The sequence below is a fragment of the Coturnix japonica genome, chromosome 6, assembly GCF_001577835.2.
Source record: "Coturnix japonica isolate 7356 chromosome 6, Coturnix japonica 2.1, whole genome shotgun sequence".
Taxonomy (NCBI): domain Eukaryota; kingdom Metazoa; phylum Chordata; class Aves; order Galliformes; family Phasianidae; genus Coturnix; species Coturnix japonica.
The window spans coordinates 10,942,502-10,958,745 of NC_029521.1; the positions used below are offsets into that span (position 1 = coordinate 10,942,502).

The following is a 16,244-nucleotide window of genomic DNA, read 5'->3' on the forward strand; positions in this document are numbered from 1 at the left end:
TTATCCTTAGAATATATATTGTGTATGCAATGATCCAAGTTATTTATAACCTAAAAATAAAATCACCATTATTAAATAAATTCTGTGTTCCTAGCATCCTCCGTAGTTGTGGGTGTGTTTTTCTTCTTTCTGTTTTGGTTTTATTTTTTTTTTATTTTATTTTTTTTTCAGATGGTCAAAATGAATTGAGTTTTTAACATTAACAGTCAAGAGAGTTCCTTGATTGAAGCTGATGTTTGCTTTACAGTCTGGTTACAGACTTGTAATTCATGAATATCTTTTCTTTTTTTTTTTTTCTTTTTTTTCCCTTCAAATCATTTTCTTTCTCACACATCTTGTTCTACAAGGTAAAATATTTTAAATGTGATCTAATATCAGTAGCAAATTCTCTCTACTTAATAGTTGGCATGTCCTAACAGACATGTTTGCAAGTCACTTCAAAGCCACCGTGAGGTTATTTTAATACTGTTGAGTGACAAGCCATCGTAACGGAAGGTGTTGCATGCCAATTCTCTGAAGGCTTCTTATGACTTACTTGAATGCAATCTCAACAAAACCTGATTTTCTTCAGTGTTTCACTATTTAGAAGCATCTTCCTTCCACCGCTGATCTCCACTACCAATGGCTCACTGGAGTTTATTTTTAAGGGTTGTGTAGGGCAGTGGAATACATTTTTTCCTGTGAAATGAATGCGTCACTGGAAAAAGGTGAATAGATCATAGTTTGGAGACAGTGTAAGCTTTGGAATATAATGTGCACAACTGTCAATGCTAAACATGAATATAAAGGAATATTTTATTTTCTCCAGTCACATGTATTTTCTTTATGGGGCAGAGAAGGACTATATTTTTATGTTTCCCGAGTTCAGAACAATTAACGTTAATATTAAATACGTTTTTGTTTCTGTTGTGCTTTGCTTCTGTTTGTCAAACATCATGGAGACACTTTCAGAGAAAAATGAAGAGGGAGACTAATTAAGCCCAGTTAAATGAGCTGTTAATACATCTTAGTGTCTTCCAACTAGGAGATATAATAAAAACTTCCATTCATTGTCTTTATATTCCACAGTTCATAAAGTAACTAGAGAAGAGGATGTCTCTGTGTTTTATCTTGTTTCCAATCTTAATCTTCCTAGCCATTGTTTGAGTTAGTTTCTGTTGCTAGCATTCTTAATTAAATTATCTTTTTCTGAAATAGTTCCAGGTAAGCCAGCATATTGTACAGTTGAGGTGATTGTATTAACAATTCATGCTAGAAAATATTCCAGGTATTTAAATTAGATACAGGCCTGACAAACAAGTGAACACATTCAAAGAAATTAAACCTCTGGCTCAGGTAACTTCCTGAGCTGACAGTCATGAGGTAATGGTAGACAGTTTGGGGCAATAGTTTTTGTTGTTGTTTTGTTAGAAGTCTTTTTTTAGTGATTGGTGGGAATCCTTGTAGGAAGTTTGTTCTGTAAAATTGTTACATCTACTTTATCGCTGATATCGTTGTTGGAATTTGTTTGCCCTCCACAAATTATCCGACAAGACTTGACCTTTTGTGTGTATTTACTAGAGTAAGTAGCTGGGAATCTTGATCCCTGGAAATTATGAATATTTATAATTAGTTATAGTAATGTGACATAAATGACCTGTTGTGTTTATACATGAACATGCTTGATTAGCAGATAGAATTTTGTGTGAGATTGGCAAACCTGATGCTGAACTACAAAATTATTTTTTGTAGTTTAATCTGTGAGCTTTGTGATCTGTTCTGGTGCCACAGGAGGCCTTTCTCCATTGTTTTATGAATGCAGGGGTAAATTGTTGCTGATTTTTTTAAAATTTTTTTTTATTATTATTAATTTTGTTTAATGGTACTTGAAAAAGAAAGTCATAATAAGATAAACACATTGTTTATCTGCACTTGCTTCATGTTAATTTAATTTTGTCTCAGATGCTTCCATATTGAATTTTTTTCTCCTGTAACTGTATTGTTTCTATTTTTTTTTTTTTAGTACTTTTTAGCTAGTTATCTATTATTTACTTGTATCTTTCAGTGAGGAGAAAGACTGTGTCTTGAGAGTTTTGTTAATGGAGGGCAACAGATGAATGTAGGAAGGGCATTCAGTGTGTGGTGTAATGCAGCACAGCAGATTCTTCACAGTTGTTTTCACCTGCTCCAGTTTGTGTGTTGGACTGTTTCTCTTTTTCCTGTTACACACTCTGTGTCTGTGGGTTCTTGGCAGCCAGGCAGGAACTTGGACCCTCTGTGGTAGGACAAGCCTATGATAACATTCATAGAGAAGTGACAGTTCCTAGAGAAATATAAGAAAATGACCTCATCTGTCCTTTGATACCCAAATGCAGAACTAGTCGTGAAAGAGGAAAAACATGTGTCTGGGGGACAAAGTCCCTCTATTAGAGAAAAACATGAGTGTCTGGCAGTTAGCTTCAAGGTGAGAAAGATGAATAGTAAAGATACAGCTGTAAATACACAGAGTGACTTTTCTAATTTTACCAAATAATTGTCTTGATCAATGAGCTTTTCTATTACCATAATAGCCTTGTTGTTGTGACCATGAAACGCGTATGTCCTATAGGTAGGCAGGGGAGTTCTGACACTTGTAAAATAAATCTTGTAAAAGGGCTTTCTAGTGTTTTGTTGTTTTTTTTTTTGGTTGTTTGTTTTTAAATAAATGGTTAACTCTTTTTATTCCTTTCTTTCTACAGTTAGTCAGGTGGCAATAATTAGTCCCTTTGCATTCATTTCCCTATGCAAAGCTAAGGTACAGAGTGACTTACATAACACTGATGTTACTGGGGTTTTTGTGTTTAGGGTGGGAGGAAATAAAATTTTCCTGTCACGGATGCCATACAGTAGCAATATGATTACATGATGAGGTAATAGGTAGGATTCTTGAAACTAAGGCTGTTTTCCTTTTGTTGACCAAAGCAATTATTTGTATGTTTCATGCACTTTTCACTGTCCAGAAATAGGTAACCACAGAGGTAGATAGGATTTGTCATCAGCTTGTGAAATTGCTCTCCTTTCATGTCTGTCCCATGCAGTCCCATGGGCCTGCAGGGAATGAGGGATGCAGGGAAGAATGAAATTCCAGCCACCTCTGGACGTACTGTATGTATGTGGTAGAAGAAGGCACTGAGTAGAAGTTAGGGTGGTGGTCCTGGAGAAGGAACTTCATAGATGGATCTGCCAAATTTTTTTTCTTTTGCCTGTGTATAAATAAAAATTCAGAGAAACAGTTCCTTATGCTATACAAGTTCTTCCTTATCTATCTTCCTTACCAGTCAAAACTTCTTTAGATGATTGTGTTTTCTTTGTTCCCTTAGATTTCCCTCCTTTTCTTTTTGCCTGTATGAATCAAGTTCATGCTGTTTTTTGAAATAGATAGTAGGGATAGGTAGAGTACTGAGGGGAGGAAAAAGAAATAAGCCTTGATTCACTAAAGAGATATAAACTTTCACAATCCCTGCATCCCACTGCTGTGCTTCAGCCCCACCTTCTTTCCCCCCAAACAATGAAAAATACTCATTAGCTTGTCATACTCTCTGTATTTTGTTTCTCATCTCTCTCTGTTAGTCACAAAGATATTTGTGTGTAAACAGAAGCATCCTTCATCTGCCCACTCTTTGTGCCTAGCATACTCTCTCAATGGAGCTACAATCCTGCATCTCTGACATCAGAATAATTATTTATGGAGTGCCTAATGTGCCAAGCACAAACCAAGCGTCACTTAGGAATGAGACAGAGCCCAGCAACAGCACTGTATGTGACAGGCACTGACTGATCTGCCATTTTACCAGTAATGGTAGTGTAGGAGAAAACAGCACAGAATAAAGGCTTTTTTTTTTTTTTTTAATAGTATGTTGATTTGTATAGTGCACTCAGTCACTTAACATTTATAATTTTTGGCAACAAATATTCACCGTGCACTATAGTGAACTTGTATAACAGAGTTCTGGACACTAAGTACCTAATGTCCTCTTGGAGCAGGGCAGCAGCCCAGATGTCCTCTCCTGGAGGAGGGGATGTACTACTCCATGACAGAGAAGAGCTGGGAGACACTGTCACTTTATGAAGCAGCAGTGAGTAAACTTCAGATTTGTTCCAGAGGAATTCTGGAGGGCTCATCCAAAAAAGGTAACCCTGTGTGTAGCCCACCTCAACACCAAGGAACATAAGCATGAGAAATAAGAAGGAAGAGTTAGAAGTTATTTTGCGATTAGAAAACTATGGCCTGATTGCTATCACAGAAACACGATGGGACAAATCACAAAGCTGGAAAACTATAATTAAAGGCAGGGCAGGAGGGGTAGGGAAGTTGCCTTTTATGTTAAGAAGTGGGTGGATTGCAAAGAGCTGCCTTTAAAAAAACAGCTGCGATCAGGTTGAGAGTTTGTGTATTGAAATTAGGGAACATCAGGTGGTTACCTGATCAGGAGGGCCATGAAGGCACTTAGGGATCTGGAGCACATCTCCTGAGGATTATGGAGGGGACTGGGCTTCTTCAGTCAGATTGGAGAAGAGAAGGCTCCAGGGACACCTCTTCGTGGTCTTTCAGTACTTAAATGGAGCTTACAGACAGTACAGAGATGGACTCTTTATGTGATCTGATAATTATAGGACAAGGGGAATGGTTTTAAATGAAAAGAGGGGAGATTTAGGTTAGATGTTCAAGGGAAATTTTTCCCTAAGAGTAAGGAACTGTAGCAGGTTACCTAGTGAAGTTGTGGATGCTCTGTCCTTGTAGGTGTTCCCAAGTTGGATGGGGACCTGAGCAGTCTGATTTGGTGAGTGGCAACCCTGCTTTCACAGCAGGGGTTAGAGCTCTGTGATCTTTGCAGTCACTTCCTAGCTTTAGATGTTGCCAGTCTGTGAGCTGCTCTTTCTCTAAGTTCCCGTATTGGAGGCTCCTTGACAGAAGAAAGTATACTGAAGTCTGTTCTAGTGCTGAACTAACACAAGGAGAATAATTATTTTTGTTGTATTTTTTCTGTTTCCCTCTCCCAACATCCCCCCTTAGTAGTGGGAATGCTACCAGTACATTACACTGGAATCCTTTTGTGTATCCCAGTGATTGGCTTTGATGATCAACCTCTATTCAAAAGTCACATTCCTGTAAAATTTCAACTCAACTGTCAGTTGACTTTTTTATAGATCTAAATCCTATGTAATTTTCTTGTCCTTTGATCTGAGTAATGTATGTTTTGTTTCCTGGAAACAAAAGTTACGAAATACTCACTCTCTTCTACGGTCTTAGAATAACTTCACATTTCTTTTTCACTCAGTTCGGTTTATGAATCATATAGGTAATCCTTAATCTCTTTGCCTAATTTTCAGTCTGTTTGCTATTAACCACCTCTTTTAAGTAGCAAGCACTTTGAATTGCTTTATTGTATTCTCACTGACTTTTATAGCATCCATTTCCTGGCAGCTATGGGCTTAAGTGTGGTGGTGCAGTTTTTTGTCACTTCAGAGCCACCCAAGAATTATTCAGTGAATGTGATGCCCTAAATTAAAATAAAATTAAAACAAAACAAAAAAACAGTAGCCACAAAGAAGTTGTTAACTTTGCCAACAAATAGTCTCAGAGAAGAGAGAGAGTTGTGGGTTTCCTATTTCTTTTTTCCTTCTGTTTGTTTTCTTTGCACTGCCTCCAAATATTCAGTTTGAATTCGTTCTTGGCTTCTTAATGATTCTGCATAAATTGGGCTTGAAAATCCCTAATCTGACTGCAGCATTTTACATGCCTTGATATCAGTGTTTGGCAGCAGACTGGTGGGATTCCTGAAGATTCAGCCCATAATAATCTGAATGGGAATGCAGCATGTGTGAATCCATACCTCCTGCCCTCTAGACAGCACGTCTGGAACACGGTGTCTTTCTCTACTCCCTGTGTCCCTTTATCAGTCTGTGCATTCAGGAAATCTTTTTGGTGTCAGCAGTTTTCTTTTTGGGCTATAAAACAGCATGATGAGTTGATGCTCAGAGCATCCTGTAGGAGAAGCTGTGGCTGTGAGCATAAGTGGTGCCTCAGCCTCAGCTTGGTGTGCAGCAGCTGCCCAACAGCTGTCTCTGTTTGGATGGGGTACCTGAGCCCAGTTTATGCTTCTGCTGTGCAGTTATAAACCTGACGAACGTTAGGTTTTATCCTGCCCACCAGGGAGCAGCTGGCTACTCAAATGCAGAAGCTTCAACTGTATTTTCTTACCCATGTACGGGTTTTAATCTCAATTGTGTTTTAGCTAAGAAAAGTTCTTTGAGCTGATACCAGTACTTTTTTCCTTTCCAGTACTTGATCTTTCCAGTACTGCTCAGCTCTCTCTAAAGTCTTAAGTTTATCTAAGTTGAAAGTTTGTTTTGTGTGCTGGCGGCTTTGTTTAGGGTATTATATTCTGTAGTAAAACAAATACCGAATTGTTGCACGTTCTTTTTCTTGCATGTTACACGATCCTCACTGCTTTCATAACCTATTAGGTTTTCTGTCTGTCAGATGGAGCTCTTCCACAGTTCAGTACTGTAGCTTTCAGTTTCCCTTCCTCCATGGACTGCTACTGTTTTTACTAATGTTTTATTTCACCAACAAGGCAGTTCTGTTCTGCTGTCTCTGTTATGTCAAGACCACTTCAAAAGATATATCTGAAGAAATGCATCAAATGATAGACTCTGTTATGTAATCCCATTCTAGACCTCATAAATTATTGAAGAAAAGTAAATATTTTAGCACAGATTTTCCTACAGCTGGAATAAGTGTTGGTCAGCTTGGGGAAGAAACCCTACTGGTCATACTTTCCAACATATCTTATGTCTTATTTTGCAAGTCTTTTTTAACATATTTTCTCGTGACTTACAGGGCCTTAAAAAACTGATACTCAGAACATTCATGTTGATTTCTTTTTAACTGGAAGCGGTAAGGAGGATCAGCTCTACGTAGCCTAGTCTGATTGTTTGCAAGCAACAATTGGCACACATTTATAAAATGACTTGAAAAAAATTGAAATGAAATTAAAAGCATTCTGTTAGCTGATGACAGATTTCCTTTTGAATTTATTAATGCTCATACAAGCGTATTTCTCAATAAGGAAAATAATGAGTGTGTTATAACTTTAGCTATTTTCATATTATTTCTGAAAAACAATTGTTTATCCATTGATACTCATTTTCCCACATGAGTGTTGTAATGATTCAGTGTTGTAGTACATCTTAGTCAGTTTAACAAGTTTCCCAGCTCTATTTCTCTTAAAATGTTATTTTTATTCCAAAAAGTGTACTGACCTATCCCCAGGTAATGGGAGTAACATGCAAATTAAGCTAACTGTGCAGTAGTGTCATTGTAGCTACATTATCTCTTCAAACATTGATTATTAGAGAAACCATAAAAAATTGTATTTTATAATTACTATGTCTGTGAATCTTTGTGATTTGCATGAAGTCCCATGTTTAAACTGTGGAAGATGTAATTGCTTCAGCTTATGTTGTAACTGCTTTTCTTTTATAGAGTGTATGAAATTTGGCAAAATCTTGTTTGTGATTCAGTTAATGTGTACTCAAAACTTCATGCATATACTGTGTGGACAAATGTTGTGTGTAGCCCCCCTACACTGTGGGGTTGTTGTTGGAGGCAGTGGAGTGCTGCCTACCCTGAGGCTGGCAGCATGTGGCTGGGTATTGCTGGATCCTCAACACCAAAGGGGAGCTGATATAGAAAAGGAGTTCTGGGACTTACTGAGCAGATGAGTGAGTTGCACTTGTCAAGACATGCTGTAGACCTATTTTAACAAATCCAGATTATCCACAGCAGCAAGTAAGTCTCTGTGAAGTGGCATCATTTGGATAATGGAAATTTAGCCTTTAGGCTTGTACATTTTAAGACCATTTTGAGCGGTTAAAATGCAGAAAGGAAGTACTGTTGTGTAAAATACCCAGTCAGATGGAAAAAGAATATGAAGCTGGAAGCACAGGTCAATTTCCTTACACTGCATCAGAATGTCAGATGCAGTAAAAAGCTTTTAGCATTCAGCTATAAAAACCCCTTTCAAGGAAATGGAGAGTATTGAGTTTTTCTGATAAAAAGAGAAGCTTACTGAAGATTTTGAAATGTTTGAAATTATTACTAAAAATGCGAAGTTGTTATTGAGCAAAGATACATTTTGGGGGGGGCTTGTCTTAAGAATAAGAGGGGATATTGTTTTATAGCTCTTAAATCTTGACTAGTATTGCATGCTGTCAGTATCGTCATTGCATTTTACATACAAAAATACTACTTTTATGTAAGTATAAATAGTGACATGTTAATGAAAAATAACTGTTTCTGATATTAAGGTTTATGACTTCACATTTGTCCAGGAACTTCTTTCCTATGGCTAGATAGCTTGACTTTATTTAAAGCAGTCTTGCCTTGCCTGGCATATCTTGGGGACTGAATCTACCCAAGACTAAGCACCCTGTCAGTTCCTGAATTAGAAACTTTTTCGCTCTTTTATGAAACTGCCTTCCTCATTAACATGTCCAATACTGTTCCAAATGGGCATGCATTTTGACTTTTCCATTTTAAACATTTCCTGTTTATTCATTACAACATGAGCCTTTCCAAAAGATCTTTCGTTAAATGTTATATCAAATAATTCTTATTTTAGGAAATAAAAGTAGCAAAAAGACAATACAATTGTGTTTTAGTAGTGTAAGATCTCTAGCCCTCATGGAAGAGGGTAGAGGGTACTCTTTCATTCAAGAGTAGTGGGAGAAAAAGCCAAATGTAGGCTCTGTTGGAAGTTTTTTAGAGTAGTGTGAGTCCATGTCTTGTATTTTCCTACAGAATGTGGGACATTCCTGCAATTTTTAACTGTCGAAGCATTTGCGTGCATTATTTGAACTATGCAATAGTTAGAATAAAAGAATAGTCTGTGCTCACAGATAGATTCTTGTTACGCAGTTATATTAACAGCTGAAGGGAATAAGAACAGGGATGCTATTATACTGAATGCTCTGTGTATATTAGCCCTGGCCCTGAAGTTAGTTTGCTGTGGTAACTTAAGAACAGGAAGTTCTACTTAAAAACTCAAAGGAGTTTTTGCATTCTGTGGACGGATCTCTTAGTAATGATATGAGATACCAAAAAGACAGTGGGGTGTTACTGTTATCTCTGATGAACATGATGATGATAGTGATGAGATGCTGCATGTACTGTCCAGTTGCAGTGATTGTAACGTGCTCTCTTTAACCAGTGTTGTTAATAGTGAAATTTGTCTCTCTTGATTTATTGCCAAGTCAAATCTTTATATGCATGACTGGTAAGTTGTGATGTGTGGAAACAGAAATTTCCTGAAACAAAAATATCAAGCTAGCAGTAGTGTATCTATGGAATAGTCTGTCTGTGAGGCTAAAGGAGCATAAGAGTCCCTCTGCTGAAACAGTTTGGCTGTTGTCACTGAGCTAAGTTGATGTATTTTTTCTAATTTATTTTTTTCTTAACGCACGGAACCTGATACTTCATCAGAAATGATCTTTTATCTATGACTTTTTTGTCACTGTTTGAAGTCTTTCCAGTTAAAAGTCCAAAGGTGCCTTGCCTTTTTTTTTTTTTTAGGAAAGCTGTATGGCTGATTCTTCTTACTTTGCCCATCAATTGTTACCTCTCGGATGGTAGTTTGTAAGTAGATGTGGAAGCAAGGGACCTACTCATGGAAATGCTACTTGCAACATGAATAAGGCTGTTCTGCTTATGTAAAGTCTGAGTGAATTGAGTTTTTCTTATGTTAACTATCTGATGAAAACTTGGAACAATTTGTTTTTGAACAAGAATCTGTTTAAAAAATATAAAGATATAGGGTTGTTTTTTTTTATTTAAAATTAGTATTATTTCAGTGATGTGACATTGTTCTTTTGAAGAGTTCTCTGACTGTCAGTTCACTGTCTCTTGGTCAGGTACAACTGGTAAAGCATCATCTCCACCACCTGCAGCAGACACGAGACAGATGAGTGAGAAGCTGGAGACAATATTATTTCAGCTCCGACAGGTAACTCGGGAGAGGGATGAGCTGCGCAAGCGACTTGCACTTTCATCACCTGGATCAACTTTTGATGACTGCAGGTAAAAAAGAAAGGAAAAAAAAAAGTGAAGTGGGCATTTCAACTTAGTCTTCATTAGCTTTCAAGTATCTTGTTTCTTGCTTGTAAAGTAGTAATAATATTGCAATGTATTTATGTTGCTTTTAAGGTACGTACATTGTGGTGACATATATGTAGGATGACAACATAAATTTTTCAGAGCTGTATGCGTGTGTTCTGCTTTTTGCAGCAATTTTGGTGTGGAATTGAGAATAGGACTTGAATCAATATTGAGAGTAGAAAACAAGGTAGTTGCTGTGGCTTCCTAGGTTAAGTTACGGGAGGAGGTGGAAGACAGTAGCTGAAGTGTTTGTTGTTTTGAAGTGGTGATTAATTGAAATTTTGTCCATAGGAGAGGTCTCAAGATTTGAGCCAGTGAAGTGAAGATGAGAGAATCTGTGTGCTTTATTATTCACTGTTTAGCTTCCTGTTCCAGCCTCCTCACCCTGGGGTTGTTGGAAGGGCTACTTCAGGGACTGGGGGAACTTTGTGTTCTGTCTTGAGCGTCTGTAAGTGTTGTGGTAATGAGAGAAAAAGGTTGTCGAATATCAACATCTTTGACAGAGCTTTGGTTTGTTTCTTGCTTGAACAGAGATTCTTCTTATCTGAAGCCACTAGAGCTTAGGCATTGAGGATTTTACAGCTTATGGTATTGTTCTCTATAATCCCGGATACTATTAATGAAGTTCTGATGAGCTGTGCTCTAGCCTGCCCTAGTTTTCTCTCTTTAACTGTCACATCAATCTTTTGCCAATGTTAGGATTTGTATATTGCAGAAAATATATAAGTTTACAGCTTAAAGAAAACTCATTAAATAAGCATCATGTTTGGACAGCATTTGAGTGGTTTATATAAGATGGAGGATGTTGCCTTCCAAAAAATTAAATATCTGATGGCTGGAAAATGGACAAATGTCTCTAGCTGACTCTTTTTTTTTTTTTTTTTTCCTTTATTAAAATATAAAACTATTACTCTCATATAAATATACTTCCTTGCTTCAGGAAAACTTGATGGTATTTTCTACTTTATTCTATAGTCTTTTCTCATACAAAAAAAAATCATTAGCTTTCCAGAAGTCAAGGCCAACTGCCTCTCTGAATTGTGAAATGTGAAAGATCACCATTTAGGTGGTGACTTTTGCAGCCCTGAAAGACACTGTACTATCACAGTGGTTCTTTCAAATACAGGTGCTGTAGAGGCAAATCTCAACAAATCATGGTGGCATGCTTAGAAATAGCTGCAGCTGGCAAAGTGTTTGTAGGCTGGATTATGCTGACTGTGAAGGCAGGTGGTTGCAAAAATGAGAGCTGTTTTTCAAATCTAGTGTTGACTAAGTCCTAGAGTAATGGAAGAGGAGCCACAGAAGTGGATTGTGATGAGCTAAATCAGAGTAGCACGTGTTACTCTGTTGGACGGGAGTAGGATTACTCATGCTGTGCTTGAGTCACATGAGAGTGACTGTATGCATACATGTGTTGTAGTACTAACGCAGAGCTTTGACCAAATTATTTATTGTGGTCAAGGTGCAATTTGTATGTGTAGTTCCCTCTGAAAGTAATGCCTATGTAGGTTCATGGAAACGACAGTGGGTATGGAACGCAATAAGATTATAAAACAAATTATTCTTTTTCAACACCACTAGCTATGCATTTTCACCATCAATGAACAAGAGCCTGCATGCTGCACTCATAAAAATTGTCACCATTGGAGATGATCTACTATTACTGTCACTACTGTTGAAATGTGCCACTCATGGCCTCACTGTGCTCACATCCATTGTTTGGTCTCCAAAAACATTCAGCAATTGTCAGTGAATGTCAACGGGTGCCATTTTTTCTGCACGGAGGAATTTAGTTACACACCTTTGCTTCATACACACTTCCACATCAAGCACCATTCTTCCAGACCATCCATCTGCTGCAATCTGTCACGCATGTAGTGGAATATTGATGGGAAGGTTTAGTCTCACACTGCATTTACTCCACTGTTGCAGAGATTGCCATGTCTCCCTTTCTTGCCATCATACTCTTTCCAAAATTGCTGTAAGTTCTGCTTTATAAGTAAACAGAACTCTCTTAGCTTCATACAACAACAGCAGTATGGATTCTGGAACTGTATTTCATCTGGCAACTGAACTGAAGTAAAATGGTTCTGCTTGGTTGCAGTGATGACAGTCATAAGAAAACACGTAGCAGTCGCATCTGACTCACAGGTGCTTGGCATACGTTTGCAAGGTGTGAAGTTACATTTAGAAACTCAGTTGTGTCTGTGATGCTGAGTAGTATGGTCTTAAATTGTAATTGCTCCTTTGCTCCTTACTCCAGGAAGAAGGGGAAAAAAAAAAAACAACAACAACCATCAATTCTTTCCTTAACTGACAGATTATGGTAACAATTAAAATGTAAATTGATATAAAGAAACTGAGCGTTCAAGTCTTCAGGGATGTCCTTTTTTCTATTACATTGTTGTTTTTTTTAATTCACTATCTGTTTCTGGGTATAAAATGAAACACTTCATTCATACAGTCTTACAAATGTATGGCTATAACTACTGTGGTGTTAATCTCCCTTTTAAAATATAATTCCAATTAGCAGTAGTAAAACTCTATTTGGGATGTTGGCACCTTTGACGGAATGACTAAAAATCCAAGTATTGGTTTAAATTAGACTTCAAAGTGACGTTATTGAAAGTCAGCACCATCTGTCCATCAGTCATTAAAATGAAAACATAAAGCGGAACACATTTAATTCTTAATTGCAGCTTTAAGCTTACTGAGTCCTAGTAGCACGTGCTCATACTAAGTTAATTACGTCCACTTTCTTGCAAAATATTTCATTGTAAGAAATTTCTCTAAGAAATAACTGTTGAGTCTCTTTCAAAGTTATGGTGGGAACTTGTTTGGCATCTCTAACATGAATTTCATTTATATTTCATATATTGTTGAACTAAAAAAATGAAAGAAAAATCCTATAAACAAGGATATCATGCAGGTAAATACACATATCAGCCTACAATGAGAAACTAATAACAATGCTGCCAGTAACTTCCTGCACTCTAGCTCATCTACAGGAAACAAAATGCCTGCACTGCCAAGGCAGTATGTTCTACTCTGCTGTTCCAAAGGCCTACATTTTAGCAAGAAAAAGATGCAACTGCTCTAATGGAACTGTATCACTGGTCTGAAGTCAACAAACTTAAAACAAAGCAGTCTATTCAAATCTATGTCATCGTTGACTTCTGTTTAAGTAAGATCATCACAGGTTAATGCTAAAATATATCGCAAAATCCAATGTGATTTCAGTCAAGAAGTGTCAGTTTTTGAAAACATTGGTTCAAACAGTATATGAGTTTTAAAATGCATCGAACATCCAACAGCCTCAGCTGTACGATAATGTTTATCTATTGAATAGCCAATATTTGACTTCAGGTTTTTTGTTTTTTTTTTTCCTTCCTAGGCCTAGTCCAAAACCTAATCATGACTATGAAAGACTCAAGATTCAGTGCATGAAAGCCATGTCAGACTTGCAGTCCTTGCAGAATCAGCATACTAAGACATTAAAAAGGTGTGAAGAAGCAGCAAAAGAGGCTGATTTTTATCAGTAAGTATTCGTAAAGCTGTAAGAAGCAATTTACTGATCAGTGTTAGATTGTAATATATTTAATCATGGTAAACAAATGATTTCTTGTTCTGTTATTCCACTCTAATTACAAGATAAATGTTTGCTTAAGATAAAATATAATTTGGGACTGTTAGAAATGATAAGAATATGGGCTACCTGTTTTATTTTGGAGAACTTGAGGTAGAAATCCACAACCTGAAATTTCAATTCAGTAGTTGGGTTTCAGAGCAGAAGGTAATTGGAGAGAACTTAGTTTGTTATTTTTATGTTCTTCTCTGTTTTTTCTATTCTTGCAATACTCAAATTTGAAGAATCGAGTTAGTTTGTTCTGCTTTCTAGGTTGCAAGCTCTTACTTGAAACTAGTTAAAACAGTCTGGGCAAATTTATCTCCCCAAGCGTATTTTTCTATGCCACAACAGCACGTTGCACAGTCGACTGCTGAGTGACCAGTCACAGTTAAAGGAGGACATGGATACCTTGAAGAGGAAAAACACACAGTTGGTGAGAGAACATAATCATCTTCAGCAGTCGTGTGAGGAAATGAAAAGGCTTCACGATGAGGATCAGAAAGAGATAACAGACCTACGCAGCCAGCAGCAGCAGGTAAGCTACAACTTACTTACAACATACATGCTGGAATACATTTTTTCTTTGAAAAATTAGTCAAGAAAGATGAATGTGTAGCATTGCTGCATTTTATGTCTCACCGAGTCAAAAAAAAAGAAAAAAAGCCTTACGTGTTACAGGACTAAGGATGAATGTGAATTCAAATGGATTTTTTTCTATATCCAGGTGGAGAAAGAACAGGGGATATAGAATAAGATATTTTAATGCAGAGAAGAAAGGAGTTTACATGATGATCATATGTATTATATTTTTAAGTTGATAGGGGAGGCATCAAAAACCTAGTTTGAAATTGCAAAGTAGTTGAAAAAAGGCTATGGTACTGGATTAATCTATGAGACAGGGCTAGCTTTAAACTTGGATGCTAAGTTTTATTTTAGTTTTGGTTTGATTTTTTGCCAGGTGTCACAAGGTGTTGCACAGCTGTATATAACGGTCTCAAGAGCAAAGTTGCTTGTGTATTCTGAAGAAGGAAAGGCAAGAGGATTAGTTGTTAGAGATTGATGCTGTCAGGTCCATGGTTTTCATCCAGAGCAGTTAAAATAGTTAGAGTAACATTCGAAACATCTAAGTAGAATATCCTATTTGAGTGTGTGTAGTCTGATTCACAAGACAAACTTGCAAGTCAAATATTAGACTTCAGAAGTAAAACCTATGTAAACAAAAATAATCATTTGCTAGGGTAGGAGGTGCAAAGGTCAAAACAAGCTCTCTGTGCTAAGCAGTGCCTTAGGAGATGTTTGAGGGCTAGTGCAGAAAGGAATGAAGATTTGCATTTCCTTGTGACCTGATCCTCTAAAGTTTTCATATTTAGAGCTCTGTTTTGATTTGGTAACTTGATTCAGAATATGGGGTATATTCAGCGCAGCAGAAATAGTTTGCTGTGTTAACACGGGGAGATGGCATAATTGTTCTGTGCATCTGCTTGTCAGGCTGCAAAGCAGAGGTGTGAAACCTCCAAGAAACCTCCATGTTGTGTTTTGAGATTGTCTAAATCTGAAACTGTCTGTCAGCACAAAGGAGGCTGAAGCGTCGTTTTAAACATTTATTTAAAGAAATTCAGTCTCGTGTCAACAACATCATGATTAAAACTTTAAAGTATGTGTGCTACTCTCAATGAGAAAGTTGTGTAGCTCCATTTCTCAGCATGTCAAAGTGAATCATGTTGTCTTGAAGGGGTGCCAAGATCCTTTGGATTCAAGATCCAAGTTTCATCTTCAGGCTGTGTGAAAACAGCATCTCATTGGCCCTAGAGAGCATAAACTTTTGATCAAATAATTCTTAGTTTGTCATTGATTTGCTATTTAGGAACTGCACAGCTTGCATTTCTGCTGCTCACACTGTTTCTTCTTGTTGTCTTCCTTGTCCAGTTGGTTCTATTTACTTTTTCTCACACTTGGATTTTGAATGAGAGACCTTCCTTTTTGCTCTGTTTCCTGCTTATGGCATTTCTTTCTGCCTTTGTGAAATCTCTTTTAGCAAGTTTATGCTTAATTCCATCAAACTTCTGGCATAGCATATTTAGTATGCTTTCAAAACAAACAAAACAAAACAAAAAAAACCAACAATGCATGTATGCTTTAGGCAGTGTGAAGTGGTTTGTGTATGTGTGGATTCTCAAGGACTCCATTCTCAAACTCATTTTGGGAACTAATCTTCAGGAAAAGAGTACTCATGAGTGCAATGTAAGTTAACATACATTAACACTTTAAGTATGCTTACATTTTATTATACAGAATAATAGTGTATTCTTGAATAAGAAGCATCATTGGCATGTTTATCTTCTCTAAAATGGTTCACTGACTCATGCTTGCTAACAACGCCTCCAGCTCTGTGCGTCTTGTGCTACTGAAACTGAGGAGAACATGACTGTGTGTGTGTGG

At 37.1% G+C, this 16,244-nt stretch overlaps 1 protein-coding gene across 2 annotated transcripts in view; it reads left to right on the forward strand.

The window, feature by feature from the left end:
• Positions 1–16,244, forward strand: part of DLG5 (discs large MAGUK scaffold protein 5) — an 89,975-nt gene that overhangs the window by 34,610 nt on the left and 39,121 nt on the right. For both annotated transcript variants that reach the window (XM_015866802.2, XM_015866805.2), the window contains exons 3-5: positions 9,934–10,099; positions 13,572–13,715; positions 14,157–14,340. In XM_015866802.2, the coding sequence (XP_015722288.1) occupies positions 9,934–10,099; positions 13,572–13,715; positions 14,157–14,340 (494 nt within the window). The remainder of the gene's footprint in view (positions 1–9,933; positions 10,100–13,571; positions 13,716–14,156; positions 14,341–16,244) is intronic.